The sequence below is a fragment of the Vicia villosa genome, linkage group LG1, assembly GCF_029867415.1.
Source record: "Vicia villosa cultivar HV-30 ecotype Madison, WI linkage group LG1, Vvil1.0, whole genome shotgun sequence".
Lineage (NCBI taxonomy): Eukaryota > Viridiplantae > Streptophyta > Magnoliopsida > Fabales > Fabaceae > Vicia > Vicia villosa.
Window position 1 is genome coordinate 98375837 of NC_081180.1, and position 27401 is coordinate 98403237.

General features: G+C 31.7%; 2 protein-coding genes and 1 long non-coding RNA gene across 3 annotated transcripts; 2 read left to right on the plus strand and 1 right to left on the minus strand.

Moving 5' to 3' along the window:
• The first annotated feature begins 2858 nt into the window (after positions 1-2858).
• LOC131650014 (uncharacterized) lies at positions 2859-4799 on the plus strand. The gene is made up of 3 exons (XM_058919758.1): positions 2859-3041; positions 3126-4571; positions 4644-4799. Exons 1-3 carry the CDS (start codon positions 2859-2861, stop codon positions 4797-4799), a joined length of 1785 nt encoding a protein of 594 aa, XP_058775741.1.
• Positions 4800-8796: 3997 nt separating this feature from the next.
• Positions 8797-10296, plus strand: LOC131613231 (uncharacterized). Its single transcript, XR_009287590.1, has 3 exons — positions 8797-9123; positions 9428-9715; positions 10115-10296. It is a non-coding gene; the product is annotated as an uncharacterized LOC131613231 (long non-coding RNA).
• A 10685-nt stretch (positions 10297-20981) lies between these two features.
• LOC131643664 (polyadenylate-binding protein 5-like) lies at positions 20982-25605 on the minus strand. Its single transcript, XM_058913948.1, has 7 exons — positions 25149-25605; positions 23227-24011; positions 23068-23145; positions 22893-22982; positions 21863-22159; positions 21607-21780; positions 20982-21447 (listed from the first exon to the last, which is right to left on the minus strand). The coding sequence occupies exons 1-7, from the start codon at positions 25399-25401 to the stop codon at positions 21220-21222; spliced, it is 1905 nt and encodes a 634-aa protein (XP_058769931.1). The 5' UTR covers positions 25402-25605; the 3' UTR covers positions 20982-21219.
• Between the last annotated feature and the right edge of the window lie 1796 nt (positions 25606-27401).

Below are 27401 nucleotides of genomic sequence, written 5' to 3' on the forward strand. Positions count from 1 at the left end.
TTAAAATTGTAAGTCTTTTGCCCCCTAAGAGGGAAAATTACCCCCTGTAAAATATATTTTTTTGATTTTACTCCCTGGTTTTTACACGTTTAGGGGGTACCCAAATATTATAGGGGTAAAACAATTTTTTTTTAAAAAGGGGGTAAACCGAATATCTCTACTATTGCAGGGGGCAAATGACTATTAACCCTTTTAAAATTAATTTAAAAGATTTGTTTTATCACGTTATTTGTATATATTTCAGTTCTCATTTTTTTTATATATTAATCCATTGCAAGTCATTGTTCTATATAACAAATTGTATAGTCTATAATCATAAAATAGTTCAATAATTAAATATATTTTGAAGTATAGTGATATTGTCTTGTTTATTATTAATTAATTTAAAATTAATAAATAATTATCAATACAGGAATTTATATTAGTTTTGATGTTTAATTTTATAAATAAATAAAAATTAGAGTATTAAACATGGTTTTGGATATTTTTATGATGTTTAATAAGTTTTTAGAAATATTTTATATTTTATTATAATATTGTAGTTATATATTTTTTAATTAATTTCATTTATTAATATAAACGGTTATATTTATTATTTTTTTAATTATAATCTTTAACAAATTTTCTCGATATATTAAATGCAATATTATTGATGATACAATATTTTTTAAAGTGGGTACTCACCACTCATGTTCCTATTTTATATGATATTAATTAAATGAAAAATTAAAACTCATTAATTTTATATATTATTTTTGTTATGAAAAAAATTTGTGTTTAATATTTGGTCAATCGGTTGCAATACCTAAATAAAAAGAACATTATTCAAATTATTGAAAACAGAACAAATTAAAAAATTAGTGTAGACATAATAGAATTTTTTTTCTTAAAACCACAAACACAATAAATGATTATATCATTACTGCAATTAATAATTTTAATGCAATATATATATATATATATATATATATATATATATATAAATAAAAATTTATTCTTCTGAACTAACATAAAAATATAAATGTATAAACAAAAATAAATATATTAAATAAATGTATGGAGTGTATAAAGAGAAAAGAGAATTTTAAAGTGTATATATATTCCCAAGGTAGGAGACGATGCGCTGGCACGCTATCATTGGCCAGTTTGAAAAGTAAAAACGCACGCATTTGCTTGAGAGGGCTCTCGGATCTGGTGCTTCTCATTCCATGACAATACCATGCGCCATCATCATCCATCCATTGAATCGTTTTCGCCCCACATCTAAGTACCAGGGGAAATTACATACCATTTATTCTTCTGATCTAGAATAGGAAAAAAAAACATATACAATTTATATAAATTAAATTAAATATTTTAAATCAATGTATAGATTTAAAAAAGGGGAAATTAAAATAAATTTTAAAAATTATATATAAATATATATAATATATAAAAATAAACAAAATTAAATATTCGTAGTCATTGAATAGAGTTAAAAAAAAAAGGAGAATTAAAAGAAAATATCAAAATTTCCTTACCAGATTATTCTTCTAATTCTAATTCTAGTATAGAAAAACTAAATTGAAACAACACGCTGTTAATTATCAATCCTCTTGCCCGCAAAAGGTATAATATATACCTTTGAAATTCATAACTATCATTTAATGTCAAAAATTAAATATAAAAACCTTTTAATGGTATGAATTATATGCGTGAGAATTCATAGTCTTATTTATTGCTAATTTTTACCAACCTTTCACTAAATCTTATTTATTGCTAATTAGTATTATTTAATTAGTAGGAGAGGTTACGAATATTATTTGAAGAGGTGGAGTTATAAAAATTTATTAGTATTTATTTAAAGTATTTAATTTATTAGAAGAATATATTTGGGAGGAGGTTATAACTATGTGAAAATACATAAAAAAGTATTTATATAGAATTAGTTAATTGATTAAATTATTTATTATTATTATAATAATTATTATTATTATTACTACTGGTAATTATTATTATTATTATTATTATTATTATTATATTTATTTATTTATTTATTTATTTAATTGAAGAAGTGTAGGTGAATTATGATTATGATAATATATAAAGAAATAGTAAAATTTTAAAATTTTATTTTTATAAGTGTATATTTTATAATTATTGAAGGATCAGTAATAAAGTAATGATTATTTATTAATATTTTACTATTTGATGTTATTGTTAGAAAAATGATTTAATAAAAAAATATTGTTAGAAAGATCAATATTGTTAAAAAAATAGTGGTTAAAGCAATGACTTTAATAATATTGTTAGAAAAAAATTGGTTTATAAAAATTGAAAATTCTAAAATCATGCCACATAGGTTAGAATTGTGTTAAGAGTTGCTAAAATCATGCCACATAAGCATTAGGGTTAGAGTTCTCTTCAAGGTTGCCATCATGACAACCTTGGATTTATATTAAGTAGATATCTGTGTGTGTGTGTGTGTGTGTCATCCAATTAGAATGAATGATTTTGACACAAATATGAAATTAAGAATAAAAATAAATAAATTATTTTAATAACTATTTATCCCATAATTTTCTCATTTTATATATATATATATATGGGTTAAATAGTGTTCACCCCCCTGCCAAATAAGCGATATTCGGTTTTCCCCCTCATTAAAAAAAAATTTAGCCTTTGCCCCTTAACAAATAAAGATTCTCCAGAGGGAAACCTTAATGAGGGAGATTCCAGCAGAAATGCCTACGTGTAATGGATCTTCTGGCTTATGTGGCATGGTTGTGACACGGTGGCAGTGTCTCCTCATATTTCTTCATCCTTATATACATAATCCCCCTTGCAATTTTAGGGTTTAACATTGTTAGAAACTTGAAATGGGGAAGAAGAAACGTGCGTGTAAGAAAAATGTTCCGCCACCGTCAAAGGCCAACAAACTGCCGTCACAGTCCAAGCAAAGGAAGAAAAAGGAGCAGGAGGCGGTAAAGTCCAAGACGGAGAAGAAAGTCAGGCATGCAAACAAGAACGAAGAAGGAGGAACCTCCGTTCGTGATGAGGAGGTATGTGTACCTAGTCTTTCGTTTTTTCAGTTAAGATTAGTATCAATGCTGGGTTTTTGTAATGTATGATTATTCTGATTTCAGTTTAACGATAAGTTCAGTGCTGTAATCCAATATGGTGGGGAGTTTGTGTTTCTGAACGACGGTCGTACGATTTATAGAGGTGGTATGTCGTCGTTAGTTTCGGGACTCCGTTTAGAAGAGTTTACCTTGGATAGTATACATAGGTTGGTGATGGGTTGGGGTTACCGTGAAGGGACATATAGAATCTGGACTCTAATTCGTGAAATATGTGAAGATTATTTTCAGATTAGAAAGGATGATGATTGTTATGACTTTGCTGCATATAATTGTGTGAATCGAATTGACGGGGAACTTTTTATAGAGCATGATGTTGTAGATATTGGAGCAACCGTAAGAATTCCTAGGTGTGTTAATGAGGTTGGTGAGATGGAAGGAAGTGATGAAGACGAGGTTGAGGGGCTAGGTGATAGTGAAGATGAGAGGGCCACTGCGCTTGTTGATGGTTTTGAGGGGATAGATATAAGTTTACCACAGAAAGAGGTCCCAAAAGTTGCTGAATATGTTAGTGTTAGTAAAGAGAAACCTTGCGAGGAAGATGAATATGTTAGTGATGAGTTGGAAAGTTCTGATCCTGATTTGTCTGATAGTGAGAAAGCTAAAGTCCAAAAGTTTGAAAAGTTCAAAAAGGAGCATTTAAATAAGGATTTTAAATTTCAGTGGGGTATGGAATTCAACTCCCTAGATGAATTTAGGTATGCCATACGTGAATGGTCTGTATTAAATGGGAGACAAATTACTTTTGTCAAAAATGAAAGCGATAGGGTTAGGGTGGTGTGCAGGGCCACTTGTGGGTTTTTAATGCTATGCTCCAAAGTGGGCCACAAGAGGACATTTGCTATAAAAACCATTGTAGACAAACACACTTGTGCTAGGGTTTTAGACAATAAATCTGCAAATTCAAGGTGGGTGGCTAAGATTGTTTTGAAGAAGATGCAGACCTCACAAGATGTCAGAATCACTGATATTATACAAGATCTGAGGCAAAATTACTCTGTAGGTATAACTGTTTGTAGGGCTTGGAAAGCAAAAATCATAGCCAAGAAGATGTTGGAGGGAGATGCAGATAGGCAATATGCAATATTGAGGAGGTATGCTGCAGAGTTATTAAGGGCCAGCCCTGGAAACACTTTGGCTATAACTGTTGAAAGGCCTAATCCAACAATCCCACCAAGATTTGGTTGCTTCTATTTCTGCTTTGAGGGATGCAAAAAGGGTTTCATTAATGGATGTAGGCCCTTTGTGGGAGTGGATGGCTGCCATCTTAAAACAAAGTATGGTGGTCAGTTGCTAATTGCTGTAGGGAGGGACCCTAATGATCAATATTTTCCACTTGCTTTTGGGGTTGTGGAGACAGAAACAAAAGAAAGCTGGAAGTGGTTCTTGGAGCTGTTGATGAATGATGTGGGCCAGAGCAACAAATATGTGTTCATATCAGACCAACAAAAGGTATGTTTTCATGAGACTTTTGTCAACCTCTATAGTTATTGTTGTGTGTTACTAATGTAATTTAACTTGCAGGGTCTTGTTGCAGTCTTTGAAGAGATGTTTGAAAGAATTGAGCACAGGGTTTGTTTAAGGCATCTATATGCCAATTTCAAGAAAAAATTTGGAGGGGGTGCACTCATTAGAGATCTAATGATGGAGGCTGCAAAAGCCACTTACTACCGAGGCTGATTACAAAAGATGAATGAATTGAAGTTGATAGATCTTGATGCCTGGACATGGTTAATTGGTGTTCCTCCAAAGTCATGGTGTAAGCATGCTTTTTCCTTTTACCCTAAATGTGATGTACTAATGAATAACATATCTGAATCATTTAATGCTACCATTTTAAGTGTAAGAGACAAACCTATCTTGACCATGTGTGAGTGGATTAGGCTGTACTTGATGAATAGATGTTCTGCCTCATCAGCCAAACTAAAAAAATGGCCTCATAAAGTAATGCCAATACCTAGGAAGAGGCTTGATAAAGAAGTCATGCTAAGTGGGCACTGGTTGCCCACTTGGGCAATGGAAGAGACCTTTGAGGTGAATCATTCATATAATGGTCAGAAGTTTGTAGTTGACATTGCTAAGAGAAGTTGTACTTGTAATTTCTGGGAGCTAGTTGGCATCCCTTGTAGACATGCTATTGCTTCTCTATCTTTCAGACAACAGAATCCAGAAGATTTTGTAGACAGTTGCTATCATAGGGACAAGTATGCCATATGTTATAGTTTTCCTATAAGTCCAATAAATGGTGAAGAAATGTGGCCTGAGGTAGAAGCTGATCCAATAATGCCCCCCATGTACAAGAGAGGTCCTGGCAGGCCTAAGAAATTAAGGATTAGGGAGTGTGGAGAAGAAGGTGCTAGAAGAAGGAGATTACCAGGTGTGTCTTATAGGTGCACCATTCGTGACAAATTTGGTCACAATGCTCAAACTTGCAAAAGCACAACTCAGAATCCCAATGCACTTAAAAGAAAGGTATTTCTAGTCCCTATCACAACTCAAAATGTTTTTTCAACCTGTATATGAAATTAACAAATGCTGTTCTTCATTCATGTAGAAAAAGGTTAAGTTGGATGCTCAAACTGCTGCAACTCATGGAGCTGAGTCTGGTGCAACTGATGTAGCCCAAACTGCTGCAACAGATGGAGTTCAAACTGATGCAACTCATGGAGCTGAGTCTGGTGCAACTGATGTGGCCCAAACTGCTGCAACTGATGGAGTCCAAACTGCTGCAACTGATGGAGTTCAAACTGATGCACATCAGACTGATTTTTTTGGAGACATCACTGATGATGTGATCTCAAGCCTGCCAGAGTTTAACTCTACCCAATGCTCTGCTATGGATGGAACCTCACAAAGGAGAGGTAAGAAAAAGATGTCACCTACCAAGCCAATCAAGAGGAGGACAAGTGAAAGACAGAAGTTGTTCTGGTTTAAAAAACCAATAACTGGCCCAGATGCTAGCTCTGAACAACCAATATCAGTGACTGATGAAGATAACAATGATGAGTCAAGGCGTGGGAAGAAGAAATTGAAGAAGAACTATTAAGTCATGATTATGTATAAGTCCTAGTTATGTATAATGCTAGTGAACTTCAATATTTTGTTTATGTGCTTTTTTTGGAGGTACAATGATGATGTATTTTGGTACAATGTTGGTACAATGGTTGTCCTTTTGTTATCCATTTTGTCTGTTAAGTAATTTTATGCTACATTATCAACCAAATTTTTCAACAAATTATAAGAATTTAATGAATCATACTAAATCACATTAATTGAATAACCAAAACACATTACATTGCATATAACTGTCAGTTACATCTTTTGTCTCAAATATGAATTTATTTCATTACATATATGTGTACATTACACCAAACAAAAACCAGGACATAAACAATGCCACTTTCAGATGGGAAATGCTTCTCTTCAAAACAGCCTGCTTCAATTTGGGTTTTTCCAGAATTCCTTCCATCAACTTAACCTTCATATTTGCCAATTCACAGTCCTTGCATAAATGTTCCGAACTGCTGATTTCGTCATCCCAAATAAAAAAATCACAACTATTCTCCATCTGCAACAATTACAAAACAGCAATCTTATTCAATGTTCAGTAAACCCATTTAACAAAAAAATGAAATACCTAAAACCTTACTCCTGCATTCTTGCACTTCCAGAATTTCCGTCCGCGATTCTTGGACGTCTTGGCTACCCACATCTTCATGGGACGACTGCATCCACATGTGGGGATCTTGAAATTCACGTTGGAGGTGTAGGAATTGCAGCTACCGATACTTTTACTGGTTTCCATTTCCACATGTGAGAGTATGAACGACGAGAGGATGAAGCAACTGGAATCACGAAGAGAGGATGAAGCAACTGGAATCAAGAAGAAGAGATAACGTAACCCTAAAATTTGGGAATAAACCCACCCACGATTGGCCCTGAAGAAATTGAAGGAGCAAGAATGGAAGAAAATCAAAATGAGATGACATCGTGAATCCTAAATCCCAAATTATAGAGGGAGACACTGCCACCGTGTCACAACCATGCCACATAAGCCAGAAGATCCATCACACGTAGGCATTTCTGATGGAATCTCCCTCATTAAGGTTTTGTTAAGGGGCAAAGGCTAAAATTTTTTTTAATAAGGGGGAAAACCGAATATCGCTTATTTGGCAGGGGGTGAACACTATTTAACCCTATATATATATATATGAGAATGACATATTTATATGAGAATGTGAGAATGAATCTGAACCATTGGATTTTAAAATAAATGTGGAGATTATGGGTGAATCTTTTTTTCTCTCTCCTATATTTGAAATAAAAAAGATTTATCCATAATCTCCACCATTTATTTTAAAATCCAATGGTTCAGATTCATTCTCACATTCTTTGGAACTCTAGCGTTTCAAAACCTTTGAGATAATGCATGTGCCCATGGAATTGAATTTCAGGGCAGTCATGCAAGAAATGCTCATCATCCTTAAAATTTAGGCGGTGGAGGCAAACACTATCGACACCTCCCTCAATGGCAGTTGGATGAAGCGAATAATTTAATATTTGCAGTCAGGAAAACTGCCAAAAGCCGAGTTAGAGGTGAAGCAAATTCACAAGCGTGCAACAAAGTATATCCCGATGTCAGGAACTCTATAAAATGGGTAGAGTCTCTCCTATGTTAAGTTGTATGGGTGAATACAAAATCATTCTGGTCTTAGATGAAGTTCATCAAGGGGCTTATGACAACCATATTGGTGGGCGAACCTTGGCCCACAAGCTGTTAAAAGCATGTTACTACTAGTCTTTACTAATGAGGGACATCACGTCCTTTGTTAAGAAATGTGATAAATGTCATAGATATGTTAATCTACATTATGCACTAGTTGAACTAATTCATTTTGTGGCAATGTTCTGGCCAATTTATTAGTTAGACATGGACATTGTAGGACCTTACCGACCTTCTAAATTTCTTGATCGTGAAATTAATAGAGGTGGAATCCATATCCAAGATCATAGATGAGACAGTCTACCTCTTTTATTAGAAGAGGATTATGTGATGGTTCAACACTACAAAAAATTGCGTAAATTATGGCGGTTTAGTTATGGCGTTTAGTATAAAAGGCCACAATTTACGTTAATTACGGCGGTTTTATCAAATGACGTAATGTTAGTAATAAAATAGCGGTTTCAACCGCCATTATTTACTTAATTGTTTCTAAAATTTCGAACTAACATGTGGCTCGCGTTTATCTCACTCTTCCCCCTTTTTTTATTCTTTTTATATATAATAAAATATATTTTTGTTAATATTAAATAACAATAATATTATTTTTAAAAAAAACTAATAATATATAATAATAATAATAATAATAATAATAATAATGTTACAGTATGAATTAAAAAAAATAAAATAAACAAAACCATTATTCCTCTCATCCTTCGTAAGTTTGAGCTCAACCCTCTCTCGGGCTTTGGCTAATATGCAAAAGGATTTTTCTTATGCACCATACATAAGCCTATATAAGCCATTGGATCATGTTTTTAATCTAGTATTGAATATTGAGTAATAATAATTAATGTCTAGAATTTGATCCAATGATCCAAGGGTCCATAATAATCTATGCACTATCTATGCATGGTAACTGCATCCCCTCTCTCGCATTCAACCTTTCCTCTCCAAATTTCAATTTCCTCAAAGCTTGGATTTCAAATTTCTCTTATTTCTTTCCACCGTTCAGTTTCCCGCAAACCCTTTTGATTTTAATCTATTCCTTTTATTCTAATTCAAACCCTAACTATGATTTGAAATTGGAATCACACCTCTTCTATATCAATATGGAACCCTGATAATCGGCCCTATCAATAATTTGAACCATCATTTTCACGTCGTTCAATCGCAAATCCTCTATCCGCAGTTCTACAATCAGGTTTTTTTGCTGTTCTGTTTTACTACTCCGCAATCTGCAGTTCGGCAATCGATCGTTCTACTGTTTCATTCTGCTTCAAGGTAATACTATGCTTTTGTTTTTCACAATATGATTTCTGATATTGACATAACTGTTATGGTTTACGAGACTCGGGTGATAATTTGATATCCTTTCTCACAATATGATTTCCGCTCTAATTGTAACAGAGGTGTTTTGCTTTTGTTCTGTTCTGCAGCATGATATTGTATAATGTGGAGTTCCCCTGTTTTTCTTGCTTCTATTTTTTCTTTTCTTTTTTTATTTGATGGACTTTAATCTCAACTAATACATTATATTCTGATTCTGTTATCTGTTTTCTGACTTGTATTAAATATTTTGGTAAAGTTATTTGGTATTTTGCTACTTCTGTCACTAAGAAAACGCTGGAGAGAGTGAGACCTACTTATCAACTAGATCGAAACAGGAAGAGTGGCGGAAGAGTGGCATCTGACAAGCAGATGGGACTAGCGCCGACCTCATTCGAGGTCTGGAGGCTGGCCTTCATGCTCCGTTAATAGTGAAGGCAAAAGAAATGAACATAACGGCGCATGTGTCTGTGGTTGACGGAAGGACTAGGTGGACTTGCTGATCCAACGATAATGAGTCAAATGGTGTTTCATCGTTCTACCTAAGGTACTGAGTTTTAGCTTGGTTTTGACACTATTGACAGGCCTAATGATCGTTAGTTTTGGTACCTTTAAGTTATCTATTTTTTTAATCATGAGTAAAAACATTTTGTGAGTCGTAAGATGCATGATTGTGTGAGAATACAATCCACCTATCCTGTATATGGTTGAATAAGATCTTTTCCTGTCCAGTTAGTTTATCATTAAAGTGAGTTCAGTATACTACAACAACATTGACATAGATTTATATGGTTGAATAGGATCTTTTATGGTTTGTTGCAATCTGAACTTGAAATACATTCCTGACATAAGTTTAGCCATTTATAGTTAAAAGCACCGGTTTAGCTTCTTATAATTCCAACTCCTTATATTATGGGTGATTAACATTGTTGTTTTGGTGTTACAGGGATGGGTTGCACCTGAAAGTAGTGATCAAGGTGTTCAATGATGCATGACTTTCTGCTGATAAAATGCCCTTTGATTTCCCTCAACACTCAAAAATTGATCACAAAAATCATAAGATCGCTTTCCAGCAGAATGTTGGTGATGCCTCATTATAGAAGGATTCTGGTTTAATTTTACAATGTTATATACTTTGTTCAATTCACAAACCTGCTAGTTTCATTTTACCAACCTTTCATCTAGTTGACAAGTTTCTTAATGAACTGCAATGAGTTTTTAATACTATTTATTAGTAAAAGCATGTTGCTTATTGCGTTTAATGTATGGGGTGTGTCTGTGTATGACTTCAAATGATTCTTATGATAATTTTTTTATAGTATGTTCATTGCTCTTGTTTAAATGTCATTCTAATTAACTGCATAATTAAGCTCCTGTTATTTGGTTTATACACTTAGAACTAATCCTACTATAAAGAGGTTCTAAAAGTTAATGATCTGCTGCAGGTGAGGACAACATAAAAACTGCAAGTATGTTAATATTGCATTATCAAGTCTCTTAATTTCTACCTTTGAAACTCCAGCCAATGGGTTTCTATAGTCAAATTTGGGCCCTCTATAACATTAACACTCTTCATATATAGAAAAGTAGACTAGTACAAGATTTTTCAAAGGTACAGTAGATTAATAACCTTGTTAATTAGTACTAATATATAGACTATAAGACTATTATTATGTATTGTTTCCAAGAGTGTGTGTGACTATTGTTCAGTTCAATACAACTAGAATTTTTGGTCCTTTTAAAATATGTTCTTTAATTTTTTTTTACAATAATGCATAAATGTACATTTATTATAGATATTTTAATTTAATTTTAGTGTTGGTGTTAAGTTGCAGCAAAAAAAATTTAAATTTAGTGTAGCATATTTCAAAGAGACCTTTTTTAAATTAATTTGAAAAATTATGTTGGTTTACAGAGTGCTATTTTAGCTAATATTATAGGTAAATTAGGATATGTAATTTCCAGTATATTACGGCGGTTATAACCGACATAATTTGAAGATATTTATTTAATATGTGAAAGATATGGTGTTTGAAACCGCCGCTATACATAAAGAAACTGCCACTTTAAACTGTGTTACATATGGTGGTTTGCACGGTGTTTACTTTTAAACTGCCACTATTTTCCTTGCGGCAACCAAATTTAAGGTGTTTTTAAGAACGCCGTATTTGATAATTACGGCGGTTCAAACCGCCACAATTTTCTCAAAACAACTGCCACAATTTACACATTGTTTTGTAGTGCAATTTTCCTGCTATTATCGTTTCAGACTGTGGAACTCAGTTTGGCATTACCGTGGTTGATTTTTGCAATGACATGGGAGTACAAACCAAGTTCATATCGGTCTTTCACCCATATGAGAACGGGTAAGCAGAATCGACAAATAAAATAATATTAAAGACGATCAAGAAGAAACTGATAACACCAAGGGATTGTGGGTCCAATAGTTGTACGAAGTGTTGTGGTCGTATTATACCACCAGTCACTCCATCACCAGGAAAACTCCACATTAGTGTATGGGATGGATGCCATGTTGCCAGTCAAAATCGACATGCTACCATGGGGTCACTCTTAATTCAATGAGGAGGAAAACGAGACAAGGTTAAGATGTGTTGCTGACCTAATTGATGAGATAATAGACGTCACCCACATTAGAGATTTTTCCGCTAGAAAAAGTGCAGCCAGAAGATATAACTCCAAGGTGGTTCAAAGAGAGATGCTAGAAGGCAATTTAGTGCTACAAAAATTTGTTGCGCCCGTCCAGCAGGGAAAACTGCAACCTAACTGGGAAGGACCGTATCATATATATCAAAAGTTTCATTATGGGGCATATAAACTCGAAGAGTTAGATGGATGACTCATTCCCAGAACTTGGAATTCAGTCAATCTGAGATATGATTATAGTTGACTGGTAGGAAAGCGAGACACCTATTTTTGAAAACTCTTGTAAAGATATTATGATATTTACAAAAGATTATTATGGTTTGGCTATCAAAGAAGTCTCGCCTTTGGGACTCAACTAAGTCTCTTCGGGAAGACTCACTTAAGTATGGCTTGAGGGATTCAACTAAGTCTCGCCTGAAAGACTCAACTAAGTCTAAAAAACTGAAGGTATGAATAAAGCTTCGATAAGGCTCCTACAAATAGCCCAAATATAAGTAAAGGACTAAAATAGTAGGCCTCTACAAGGCCTTGTGCTTGAGGGATTATGTAGTGGTGTAACTAGAAGGGGTCGTGAGGGAGTTTTGAAGGCCTACACTTTGTGCATCATCCTTTATAGATCATCCCTTTTTAGTTTAAGTGCCTCTCTTTTTGATAGGGTGCTCTTTTCTCGAATACATCGCCTGAATCTTTTGTGTTTCCGTCTGTAACGCCGATCACACAAATATGTATATTGCATCAACAAATGGCACCTAAGGAGTCGTGAGAATTAAGTGTGCTCCTTGAATTTAAAGAAATCAATACCCATTCCCATAGTGGTTTCTATATTTCAGGAATTCATGGATCCAAGCCTTTGGTGACTATAAATATCTCAATATTTTGGTATGCAGCGACAACACGGAAATACGCATATATAGAGCCTCTCATCTCATGTTAGCTAGTTGTCAACCTCATAACATGTTTAAAGACTCTGTCATCCCTTAATAGTTTGGGTTTGTCACGCATTTGTACTTTTATCAAATACAAACTTTTATATGCCTAATAAGGAGCCAAGGACCCTTCACCGAATGTATAGCAGTTATTTGTCTAATAAGGCAACAAGGATCCTTCAATGAAGATCCATCAATTATATGTATGATAAGACGACAATGATCCTTTAGTGAAGGTTCAACAACTATATGTCTCGTATGGAGACAAAGATCCTTCAATGAAAGTGTTAAGAAGTGTGGTTAGGCCTAACTCAACCCTACAAAACCGGCTTGTAGGGTGAGGATTGCCCCCACTTATAAGGACATGTTCAGGCCATATATTGTCCGATGTGGGACTCTTAACACACCCCCTCACGCCCAGGACTAGACAACTGGAGCGTGGAAATAAATGGCGGGTGGCCCGATAGCGGAAACCATAGAAGGTGGCCCACCGGATCTTAAACGAGGCTCTGATACCATGTTAAGAAGTGTGGTTAGGCCTAACTCAACCCTACAAAACCGGCTTGTAGGGTGAGGATTGCCCCCACTTATAAGGACATGTTCAGGCCATATATTGTCCGATGTGAGACTCTTAACAGAAAGTTCATCAGTTATATGTTTGATAAGGAGGCAAGGACCCTTCAATGAAGGTCCTACAGTAATATTCGTGATAAAGTGACAAGAAATCTTTAGTGAAGGTCCAACAATTATATGTCTGAAAAGGCCACAAGGATCCTTTTGTGAAGGTCTAACATTTATATGATGAAATAATCTTTCAGTATTTATTTCCCAGTAAGGCAGCAAGGATTCCTATAATAAGGGTCTTGGAAAATACTCCGTAGGGTGCAATGATAATGCAACGCCTAGTGCTTGGTTCATAGCAGTTTCATGGTGAGTTTATTTTGACATTTTTCCTCTATTATTGGTGATTCAATAACTTTTGATTTTGCAAATATGCTGATAAGTCGGCACTACGACCAACTTTAATGTCTTTGTTAGTTTATAAAAATTATTTGTGTTCATGTCTCTTTCAATATTGAAATTCATAACAAGTAAAATCTCTCAGTCTAATAAACCCATTACTATTTTTGTGTGTTTGGTTTGAGGGTGAGATTAGCATAATCATGGCGAGTCAACGTAAATGTAACAATGATATCAGTAAGTTAATAGAATGAATTCAAATCACTCTAGAACTAGCAAAGATACATGCAACTTTATACACTTGCTACACAACTGATAGCAGGGACGGAGATATGGGGCAATATATAATTTTATGAACATGTTAATTTTAAGTTTTTTTTGACAAATCATAATTTTAAGTTATATGTATTGTTTGACACATAAAAATAAAAATCAATTGTACATACATTTAATTTTTTTATTATTATGTCACTTTCTTATATTACTTATAAATAGTTTTACAAACATTTGTATTTGTAATTGAATATAAGTTTAACTTGTTTATATTAATATGCATACTAATTAATTTATATTTAATATATTATATATTATATATTATTTTTATAAATAAAGTATGTATTATTTAAAAAAATATTATTACTATAATATTTTTAATTCTATAAAATAAGTGACAATAATTATAAAAATTATATAACTATGAGATCTCATTTCAATTTTGAATAAAGATATCAGTAATTTATCAATTATTAATTTAACAAAACTTTAAAACACTATTATAAGAATTTTATTATAGAATATATTTTATAGCGTATAATATATAAAATACAAACAAATAGTTAAAGCATTGATGTATAATGGTTTCAACAAGAATCTATAATTTGCTATTGTCTTGGCTTAAAAACGCAGTACTTAACTAACTATATGCTATATATAAAGATAGAGATGCTAAGTTAATATATGCATGAGGGGAATAATAGTGGGGGCACATGCCCACATAATACCATGAGTGGCTCCGTTTGATAGAACGTTTGCTTGAGGCGACCGATTAAAATGTCTAGAGTCATTAGCCTTTGTTCAAGACAATATTTTAATCAAACATTAAACCATCAACTTCAATAAAATATAACATAGTTCATTCACTAACTATAACACATGTTAGGCATAATAATTAACTTCAAGCTTTGGGAGTGTGTGGACAAAGATAGTCTAATGACTTTCGTTTTAGGATATCTCGGTCCTTCTTACATACCATCACATTGATGTCATGGTAATGTCACATGTTCTTAATTTTCTTTTAAAAATGAATAAAATAAAATCTAACACATTAGAAATGACAATAAATCAAATTAATTAAAAGTTTCTCATATATTTTACTACATTGCTTTTGTATGTTTGTCTTTATATTGCTTAATGTAATCCTTTGTATGCTCATGTTATGTCTGCGCACATCTAATAAAAATTCAAGACATTATTGCATTGAAATTTGAAACACAAAGTCACATGCTAGTAATATTCAGTTTTAATATTTAATTTATAGGTAGGGTAATGCTAACGTTAAGAGTTAAATGGGGAAAAATTATCCGAAAATTGTATATTATTTTAATTAAAAATTGATAATTAATATTACGTTTTCCAATATAAATTTTGTATTTTTAGGTTTCTTAACATGTGTTCTTAGGGCAGCGTAATTCTTAATTTATTTTAATTTGAAAACTCAATAAGTATGTGCATCACTTCCCTGAGAATTTACTAATCCAGATTAGAGCTGTCAAAATAGACCGGAGCCCATAGGTCGGTCTATCAAGTCTAAAAAAAGTTAGAGCTTGCGCTTTATTTTTCGAGCCCATTTACAACAGGCCTTTTTAAGTTCGGCCCGAAAAAACCCTAAAAAATATGGGTCAGCCGGTATGGGCCATGGGTAGCCTGCCAGGCTGAAAAAAATTAAATTTTTTAAAATTTAATTAGAAATTCTCCTTTCCTAATTCATAAAGATATGTTATAAACAATTTGCGTATTATATATTTTAATTTTTTATGGTACTATAAAGGTATAAATATCAAACCATCGACTTTTGATAACCTAGTATAATAGGTTTGATTTAATTTTAAATTAAAAGGTTTCATCCTAATATAATTATGTAGATAGTATAAAAAAAACACCATGATGTATTCTAATTAAAAATAAGGTTGAAATTGAGATTTAAAAAATTCTGATGTAATTTTTAAGAAAAGATAGAGTTAGTACAAATCATATATATATATATATATATATATATATATATATATATATATATATATATATATATATATATATATATATATATATATATATATATTGCTATAAAATAATACCCCGTCAATCAAATTATATAATTGTTAAAAAATTATAATTGTCATGAATATTTACATCTTAAAATTTGTTGGCACAAGTTATTTAATTTTGTGTGTTACATTGGATAATTTGTGATGTATTTTAAATAGTTAGAATTAAGTTAATGTGTTGTGTTACATTTTAATTATAACTTATATGGATTATTTGGACATCCTAATTATATATATATATATATATATATATATATATATATATATATATATATATATATATATTATTGCATGCAATTTCATGGATGCTTAGAAAAATAAGGAGAAATTTTTATCTTTTTTAGAAATAGGCCCGTTTTGGGCCGGGGACGTTTAGGGTTGGGTAGCTCGCAGTCCAGACAGGATTGGACCTGGGTAGTAAAAATAGAGTCCATTTAAATATGAGATTTTTGTGTCCGACCCTGAAATGCCCGAGGCCCGCATAGGCCGGCCCGTTTAGGGTCGGTAGCCCATTTTGACAGCTCTACTCGGGATCATAGCGTGAATATTTACCAGAGTGGCAGAATCTTGATAGTTTATGGCTTCATAGCAAGAGAACCAACTTTTGATGGCTGGAATTGACTTTTTCTTCAATTTCCCTTGAGGCTTTATTTGAATTAATATAATTGGATGGAGCGGAATGAAATAAAATAAAATAATATTTTATTATTTGAATAATTTAAAACAGTTGAAACGGAGCGGGATTGAATGATATGGATTCTATTTCATTTCATCTCTTTACTAGAAGGGTAATTTGGTATTTACAATTAGGGATGGCAAACAGACCCAAACCCGCGGGGCCCACCCGCACCCGAACCCGAGTCAACGGGTAAAAACCCGAGTTGACTGGGTTTGGGTTCGGGTTCGGGTGCCACCTGATATTTCGGGTGCGGGTTTGGGTAGTGTGAAACCCGCGCCCGAAACCCGAAATCACACCCGAATATATATATATATATATATATATATATATATATATATATATATATATATATATAGGGGTGGGAATAGGCTAGGCCGGCCTACAGGGGCCTACGGCCCAGCATACATAGGCCTAGGCCAGGCCAGACCTATTTAATAAATAGGTCAGGCTTAGGCTTTTTTAAAAGCCTATTTCATTAAATAGGCCAGGCTTAGGCTATTAAAAAAGCCTATGAAGCCTTATAAGCCGGCCTATATTTTCATATATATTAAAGATATGTTAAATAAGTTGGTCCATGTATGCATATATTAGAAGAAAAAAAAGCTAAATAGACTACCCTATATATATATATATATATATATATATATATATATATATATATATATATATATATATATATATATATATATATATATATATATATATAACAAATGCTAAATAGGTCCACTTATATATGTATATATAGGTCGACCTACAAGACTTCTTAAATTATATAAATTAATTGAAAACTTTAATGAGATACAGGCTTTTTATATAGGCTTTCAGGCCAGGCCAGGCTTTTAAAAAGGCCAGGCCAGGCCAAAAAACCGAGCCTACGATAGGCCTTAGGCCAGGCTTAGGCCTTCTAAGTTTATCGTAGGCCAGGCTCAGGCCTTCTAAAGCCTAGCCTAGCCTAGCCTATTTCCACCCCTATATATATATATATATTATATAATATATTATATATATATTTTATGGAAAGTTGTAAGAAAAATATATTTTATGTATTTTGTTGCGGGTTTGGGTGAAAAAAACCCGAACCCAACGGGTGTGGGCGTGGGTGTTACTTTGTCACCCGAATAGCTTTTGGGTTTGAGTTCGGGTTCGGGTGGTAATTTCGGATGCGGGTTTGGGTAGTATAAAACCCGCACCCGCGGGCACCCGTTGCCATCCCTATTTACAATTCTAGTGATAACTTAGGCATAAACATAGGCTTTAAGAAATAACCAATTATTTTACAATACCGTCCACATTCCATTTTCTCATATGTTCAATGAAATTAGTAGGATACCCGGACGTTCGCACGGGTACAGGTGTGGGCCTAATTATCGTTAACAGAGATAAATTGAATTAAAGTTAAACATTATAATAAATATAAATAAGAAAAACAAAATTGTTTTTGCCATTTTTTTATTTAAAAACAGACCTGATTTAAAAAAAATTGTTTTACATATATATATATATATATATATATATATATATATATATATATATATATATATATATATATATATTAATTTTTCATAAATTAAATTCATGCGTTCACACGAATTTCGGCATGGTTACACATGCATTCACAGAGATTTTGATATGGTTACACATGTGTTCACACTGTATTAGTGACTTACCAATACATTTGCACAAGTACTAATGTGGTACGTGCACTTTTATTTTCAAATGTAATAAAAATATAAATAAGAAAAACAAAACTGTTTTACCTAAAAAAATTATTATTTGTATAAGACATACTTTTAAAATAAAAACAAAATTATTTTATATCAATAATATATATTTCAAATTTTCATATGTTATCTTAAAAAAAGTATTGTATCTTAAATTAAAAAATGTCAAAACAAAAATATTAATAATATAAATAATTAAAAAATAACACATTTTTTCCGTGTTTGGATTCATATATCATTTTAAATATATTTACTTGTATTTTCTTTAATTGTAAAAAAAATAACCCGTGGAATCACACAAATTATGGTATGGTTGTCATTGCGTTCACACGAGTACTGGTGTGTTACCCGTGCGTTCGCACAGGTACTGGTGTGGTACGCACGCTTTTGTTTTCAAAATGTAAATAAGAAAAACAAAATTGTTTTTTAATTTTTTTAAAGAATACATATTTTAAAAGAAAATAAAATTGTTTTACATCAATAATAAATATTTTAAACTTTAATATATTATCTAAAAAATTATTGTATCTTAAACTTAAAACAAATCAAAATAATAACATTGATAACATAAATAGTTTAAAAAAACAATACATTTTTTTCCGTGTTTGGATTCATATATTATTTAAAATATTTTTTATTTTCTTTAATTGTACAAAAAATATGATAACCTGTGGATTCGTAAAAATTCTAATATGGACACCCGCACGTTCGTGTGGGTACTTACCCATTATACACATATGTTTCTAAATTGTACAAAAAAAATTAATAACTCGTGAGTTCACACGAATTTTGGTATGAATATTGGTGCATTGTAGTGGTGTTGGTGTGTTCATTTTATTATTATTTGTGTTGAAGTTCTATGTAATTGATTTAATTTATAAAGTATTTATTATTATAAAATCCACATAATTAGTAAAATAAATTTTGTTTCGGTGATCATAAAATAGTTATGAATTGTAAAAAAAAAAAACACATTTATTCCGTGATACATTTAAGCATATTTATTTTTATATTTCAAAAAAGTCGGAAAAAAATTATGTTTGTTTAGTAAAAATTTAAAAAAGATAATAAATAATCGATATTTTTTTCTCTAGTCCAAGTTAAATTTTTGTGTATACTTTTTTTACATGATCTTGTTAGTTGTAACATGCAAAATATATATATATATATATATATATATATATATATATATATATATATGAGGAGGGATCAAATTACACCCGAAGAGTTACACCACGAGTTACACTCGTTCAATAACTACATTTTGAATTAATATTTTTTAAATTCAACCGTTGGATTGAAACATAATATCATATAGATCATACCTATAAAGTTTGAGCTTAATCTATAATGATTTACTATACGATCAAGATATCCAAAGATTAACGTCAAAATGAGCTTTCATATAACGTTAATTTTGATGTAATTCAATGACATAGTAAATCATTATAGATTAAGCTCAAACTTTATAGGTATGATCTATATGATATTATGTTTCAATCCAACGGTTGAATTTAAAAAATATTAATTCGAAATGTAGTTATTGAACGAGTGTAACTCGTGGTGTAACTCTTCGGGTGTAATTTGATCCCTCCTCTATATATATATATATATATATATATATATATATATATATATATATATATATATATATATATATAGAAAGAGAGATAAAATCGTGATCATTTCAAAATGTATTGATATTTTACACAAAAATTTATAATTTATAATATTTATAGAATTATTTAATGTTAATTTTTTTTAAATAGAAGAAAATAATGTTGATATAAGTGATTCTATTAATGACATTTAATATTTGTTTTTAGTTTTTTTTTTTGTAATATGATTATAATATTTGTCTCTGTATCTCATATCTTATAGAATTGAGGATAGTTTTATAATTTTATTTTCCTTCTATTTATATGTTAGTTGATTTTATTTTCCTTCTCTGCACTATTAGTTGATTTTGATGGCTGTAATTGGCTTTTTCTTCAACTTTCCTTGAGGCTTTATTTGAATTAATATAATTGGATGGAGCGGAATGAAATGAAATAAAATTATATTTTATTATTTGAATAATTTAAAACGGTTGAAATGGAGCGGAATTGAGTGATATGGATTCTATTTCATTTCATATGTAATTTATTATTTACTATTCTACTTTAAGAAATAACCAATTATTTTACAATACGTCCACATTCCATTGCACAAAATGATATTTATAGATGGTGTTTTTTTTTTAAAGTTGCCCCCTCAGAATCGATAGTGTTTTTATATCGATAATCTTATACTCTCTCCGTCTCCCAATAGCTGTCATCTTTTTTATTGTATTTTAATTCATTTAAGTACTCTACTATTTATTATTAATAAAGTTATTTTAATAAATGGTACTCATTTTTTCATTGAAATCAACATAATTAAATCATTTTCTTAAAAAGTATGAAAATTTTAAAAAAAGACACCTAATATGAGACGGATGGAGTAATTGGTATATTATTCTTTTGAATTTGATATTGCATTGTTCAATTCAAAAGCAACATTCATCTTAAATGAGTCTAAAGAAAAATTATTGTCAAAGTTTAATAGACTGATTCTCTACTACCAATCTCAAATGAAATAAAATCATAAAATTACCTAAAAAAACCAAAAGCTAGAAATGAAAATGAATATATCAACACATCTAATTACGAATCCAACCCATTAGAAAATACAATTTCCATAAAATCAAAATTATATAACACAGCCTCACATATGAGATACGCGGCATAGCTCAAATTACTTCATTCATTCAATGACACCGAGCCAAGTTGATCTCCGACTTCAGCTCTCGGTGCAGCATCATGGAGGACTTGCAATGCCTCATAAACTTTTTGTTTTAAGTCATTTGGAGATTCAATAAGATGAATTACTTCTGACCGATCCATTTCAAGCAACATTCCTGTCACCTTAGCTGTATATTGATTTGGTGTAAGATGTTTCACAAGTGGATACAGGTGTTCACCCAACATCTGTTAATTCAAGATAGTGCATAACAAAAATTAAATTTCTTATCCATCATTATTAAAAATATAAAAAATATGTTATTTCTACCGTTTTCAAGAAATATAAAAAAATAAGTAAAACAATATAAAAAGTTCTTACGTGTAAAAATAACAAATTTTACATACCATACGCTGATTTTCTGGGGTAGCAGAAGCTAAATCTGATGCAAGTGATGTAGACCTCGGACGCTGATTATCGATAGAAGTTGGACCATCAAAAGTCATGGGCAACATTGGATCCACGCCATTTCGATTGTTGGCCATATATCTGTACCCTTGGTTGGAGTTACGTTGTAGCATCTGTTTTCAATAGAACAATTTTTTGATACAATAAAGTAAATCATTTTAAAAAGATCAAACTTTAAATTTAAGGAATAATTACTTGATTCTGCTGCAGGTGTTGGAGGTTTCCATTCCGTCGAGCACCTATTCTTTGTCTTTGGAGTTGATAAGGCATAGCAAAATTTGGAGCAACATTTGGAGCAACAATAGGTCGCATTCCAGACAAGATTTGCTGCTGGAAACCAAATCCAGTAGGCTGAGGTGGTATGAAACCAGGTGTGCCTTGACCGTAATATAACTGTTGAGGGGAAAGTCTCGGAGACCCCGGATGGTATCCAGAAATTCCTGCAGCCAGAGATGCCATTCCACCGGGGGCACGAATATGAGCAAATTGAGCCTGCAAAAAAATTAATTTGTTTAAACGCCCTTTGGTTTAATGAACATCCAACTAAACACAATCAACTAACCAGAATTTGTTTAAACGCCCTTTGGTTTAATGAACATCCAACTAAACACAATCAACTAACCAGTAAAACTAAGAAAAATAAATAAGAAAAATAAATAAGCTTTTTATGAAGAAAGGGTACAGAAATAACAACCAAAGTCTTATCCCACTAAGTGGGGTCTGCTTGCATCAATTTTTTTAAAATACATATAGATTTAAATATGCATTTGGTACTTGCAAATATACTAGTTTTTGGTTGTTTGACTTTGGTTCTTGTAAATATATGTCACTTTGTTTTCCCTTTTTGTTCTTTTGTTTCACACTCTAAAATTAGTTTATATTTTAATTGGTTCTTCTAATATGTAGACCATTTCATTTTAGTCTCTCTCTAATATCAGTAGTCACATAAATGACATGTATTTCCAAGAACTAAAACCAAACAAACAATATTACTTTGACTGGAACCAAAAATATATAAAATTGAAGAGATCAAATACTTTTTTTTAAGCCAAAAATATAATATACTATAATGATACTCCATAAAAAGCACATATATAAATTACAAACATAAATTAAGGCCATCAAAGCAATTCTAATTAATTATAAGCCACAACTAGTCAGTTACTTAATAATGTAATAAGTATTAAAATCACATATGAAAAATGATATTAAAGAAGAGCATCACCTGCAGCTGGGCCTTCCTCTCTTCTTTGCGTTGGGCCACAGCAACAAACAGAGGCTTTCTTCCGACCAACTTCCCATTCATTTCATTTAACTAGACAAAAAAAACATTGAAAGCTCAAACATCCATCCATCATGATAAGGAAACATGTAGCTCAGTCACGCCTCTTTGAACTTACCGCTTTGCTTGCTTCCTCTGGAGTTGAGAAGGCCACAAAACCGGAACCCTTGCTGTGACCATGTGAATCCAACATCACCTAATAATAACAATAAAAACAACATGAAAAAAGGTCAAATCAATGTCTATATAATTCACATACAAATTGTTTTTAACATACCTTGCAAGAAGTTATAGTTCCAAAATCAGAAAACAGATCCTTCAACTTTTCATCGCTAAAACCGTCATCAAGATTTTTCAAGTACAAATTAGCCCCTTGTAATTTCTTATATCGGCTAATTCTTTCTTGTTCAAATTTGACTTTCAATTCATGCTCTCGTTCTGCTTTTCTCTGAGCTCTCCCAACAAATAAAACCTTGTCATCGTCATCATTGATGGTGGTTCCATTTAATTTCTCAACCGCAGTAGCAGCTGAATCTGGACTCTGGAAATTCACAAAACCAAAGCCTCTAGATTTCCCATTTGTATCTTTCATGATTGCTGCACTAGTTATTGTTCCAAAGGGGCCGAATAGATATTTAAGTTCTTTATCATTCATGGTTTCAGACAAATTTTTGACATACACATTAGTGAACTTGAGTGATCCATTTGTCCTAACCCTTTCATGATGGCGAACAAAAGATCCAACATATACTTGTTTATCATTAATCAGCATTCCATTCAATTGTTTGATGGCACTCTTTGCATCTTCTTCATTGTCAAACTGCACAAAACCGTGTCCTTTTGACTGACCACTGCTGTCAAGAACCACCTTGCAAGAAAGAACTGAGCCAAAGGCAGCAAAAGTGTCATGTAATGCTTTGTTATCAATTGATGCGTCCAAGTTCTTAATAAACACATTGCCAGATCCACTTTTCCGAACACTTGGATCTCGTTGAGAAAACATAATACGAATGGGCTTCCCATTCAAAGGAGTGAAGTTGAGTAGTTCCTTGGCATTGGCCGCTGAAAAATCAGTTCAGAAACACAACCATATAATCATAGAAATAACAATCCAAATCCCAATCCATAAAACAGTCCAATAGTAATTTGAAATATTGATATGAATAAAAATTGAGAATAAACAGTACAGCACATTTAAGAAAAAAGATGCACACAATGAAATCAGATTTTCTGCTGTCATGCCATCACATAGTAGCCGCATTCACGCATTTGGAACATTCGCAATGGTTAAATCAAGATTGGACAGCGTAGATTTCAATGCAATTTTTATTTTACTTTGAATACTAAATTTAAAATTTATACGGATCTTGATCCAACGACTGAGGATGTGCAAATTGCCTTAATGCGGAGGATTTCTGACTTAATATATTGTTTAAATGAATTAATTAAAACAGGTTGATTATAATTTGTGGTGGTTCATTAACATATATCTCAACTCTAATTAATAAATGCGACTATAAACAAAGAAGACATCATCCTTACAATTATTCATTCTAGATTCATATTCAAAGAAGTTATGATATTAATCTCAGAACAGATACAAAAACATCAGCAATTACCCAATCAAAGGTTTTCAGTAATGGTCGCAGTCACAACTTTCCAATCAAAGGTTTTAAACAACGGTAGGAGTCGCAACTATCCAATCAACGGTTTTAAATAACGGTCGTGGTCGCAACTATCCAATCAAAGGTTTTAAATAACCGTAACAGTCCAACTACCCAATTAAAGGTTTTAAATAACGGTCACAGTCGCAACTACCCAATCAAAGGTTTTAAACAACCGTCGCAGTCGCAACTATCCAATCAAAAGTTTTAGCTACAATTTCTTTTTCATCATTAAAAATCATTAAAACTGTGAATAACTGTATCTGTATCACACCTTCCTTTTGGGTTTTCGCATAAGTAACCGTTTTTTAAAACCTTTCCTCCTACTACTTAACCTTACACATGAACAAAAACATTTATGGAAATAAAATTGATGATCATGATGATGAATATAACTATATAAAGATCATTAGTCAATCAGTAATAATGAAAATCATTCAATCTAGATTCAAAACCAATATCAATAAAAGATCAAACAAATTTATTAACATAAAATATAACTTTCAACGAAAACAAAATGCAGAGTGATACGAACCTTCCTGAGCGTTGGTGAAGTTAACATAAGCGTAACCAAGAGACGATCTCATGGTCTGATCCCTGCAAACCCTGATCGACACAACCTGAGCCACTTGGCTAAACAGTTCAAAAAGCTGAGCCTCGATCACACTCCCTTCGAGATCACCTACGTAAAGCGATGCATTCGTAAACGGTCCTCCGGTTAATGCCGCCGTCATCGGAGCCACAACAGCCGCAGACTGAGCAATCTGTGAAGAAATCGCAGCCGCCATTCCGTTTTTCCCGCGAAAAATAACTGTAAATTGACTGAGATGATGAAAGTGAGCACTGAGAACGAGAAAAAGGAGTAGCAGGGATGAAAATATGGGAGAAAATAAAATAAGCAAACCCTCTCTTTTGAAATTTTTAGGGAATACTGCTTTTTTTTGTTTTTCTTTTTTTTTTTCGGTTTTTTTGGTTGGTTTGTCTCCTATAAAATAGCGTTAGAGGGAGGAAGAAGTAAGGGACGATGAATTTGGGCTTTATACATCCAACAGCGCGTGCGCGTGCAATATCTCGTTTTCGTTGTGATTTCTTGGAATCAAATTCGTGGCATTTTCGGATTGATGACCTGTCACTTTTTGTTTTATTTTATTTACTAAAAACAACTTATGTATTAAAGTACTCAATAGTCTTTTATTTACTTGGTGAATACTCTAGCATTTAAAATTGAATTTAATTGATATAGTGCGACAATTTTTACACTCACATACTAATTAATCTCTTTAAAATTTGAAATTTGGGTGACTTTTGCATAGGGTGACAAAATGGGTTGTAGTCCCTCAGATCAGTCTACATATCAGTCAAAAAAATGGCGAGTTTATTTGGGATTTTGGATCCACCGTTCATCAAAATATGTTCCTGTTAAAATTCGTCGTCCGTCAACTTTTTTAATTATATCACATAATTATTTTTTTATTTTTTTATTTAAAGCCAATAATCATCATGTGGTTTCTTTCAAATATAGTTACATCTTCCAATTTAATATTGATCGTTATCATTCAATTATGACTTGTTGGTCGTCGTACATTATAATTTTATATTTCTTTGTTTTTTAAATTATTACATATAAAATTTAATTTTATATTATTAATTTATTTAATAAATGATTCGACCATATATTTAATTAATTGAAAGAATTAAATTTGAAACCAAAAACTTGATCTTTGATCTGATTTTTAAAATAGTGTTTTTTTAATAAAGTAATTTATTATCAAATGTTCTTATTAATTAATGTTATAAAACTAATTTAAAAAATAAAATATAAAACTTTGTGTTGAAAATGACAGTTTCTAAAATTGATTTTAGCACTTTTAATTATAAATTTTATATTTAAATTTTTTAATAGATTTTCTAAGATAGTAGTATTGTATTATTTTTCTTTTAAAAAACAAAAAAATAATAATAACATAGAGTAATAATATAACCAAATTCAAATAATTGTATTTAAACAATTATTTACTTATTTGTTTGGATGATTAGCGAATTGGGGAATTGATAGGAAAATAAAGGTCAATTTCCTTTTTGACTAACCAGCTTTTAATTTATCAAAAAGGACTTATCACAACACAAAACTAGAAATGATAAGGAAAATACCATGTACTCCGTATTTGATAGGAATATTGAAACATATGTCATGGATATGAAAGTTTACGTGAAGGGTTAGATTCATGGTCATAAAAAATAGAGTATTGCTATTCTTACACCATTTGTTACACCAAATACTTACACCAAACACTGTTCATCGTATTTGGTTAATGCAGTGTAAAAACTTGGTTAATGCAATATTGAAGTTGGTTAATGCAACATCCAGGTATTAAAAATAATTTTTAGCAGTCATCAAACTTGGTTAATGTTGTGTAAAAACTTGGTTAATTCAGTAATAAAGTTGGTTAATGCAACATTCAGATATTAAAAATAATTTTTAACAGTCATCAAACTTGGTTAATGGAGTGTAAAAATTTGGTTAATGCAGTAATGAAATTGGTTAATACACGTTCAGGTATTAAAAATAAATGTCCGTACATGAATAGTATTCGCCCGTACATGATTAGTATCCGTCCGTACATGAATAATGTCGTCCGTACATGAACAGTATCGTCCGTACATACGGTGTAGGTGTAAGAATTGGTGTAAGAATAGCATTTTTGTAAAAAATAAGTAAAATATGTCATACACTCTATTAAATTAAATACTTGTAACAAGATATTGTAATGGGAAAGTTTGCCTGAAT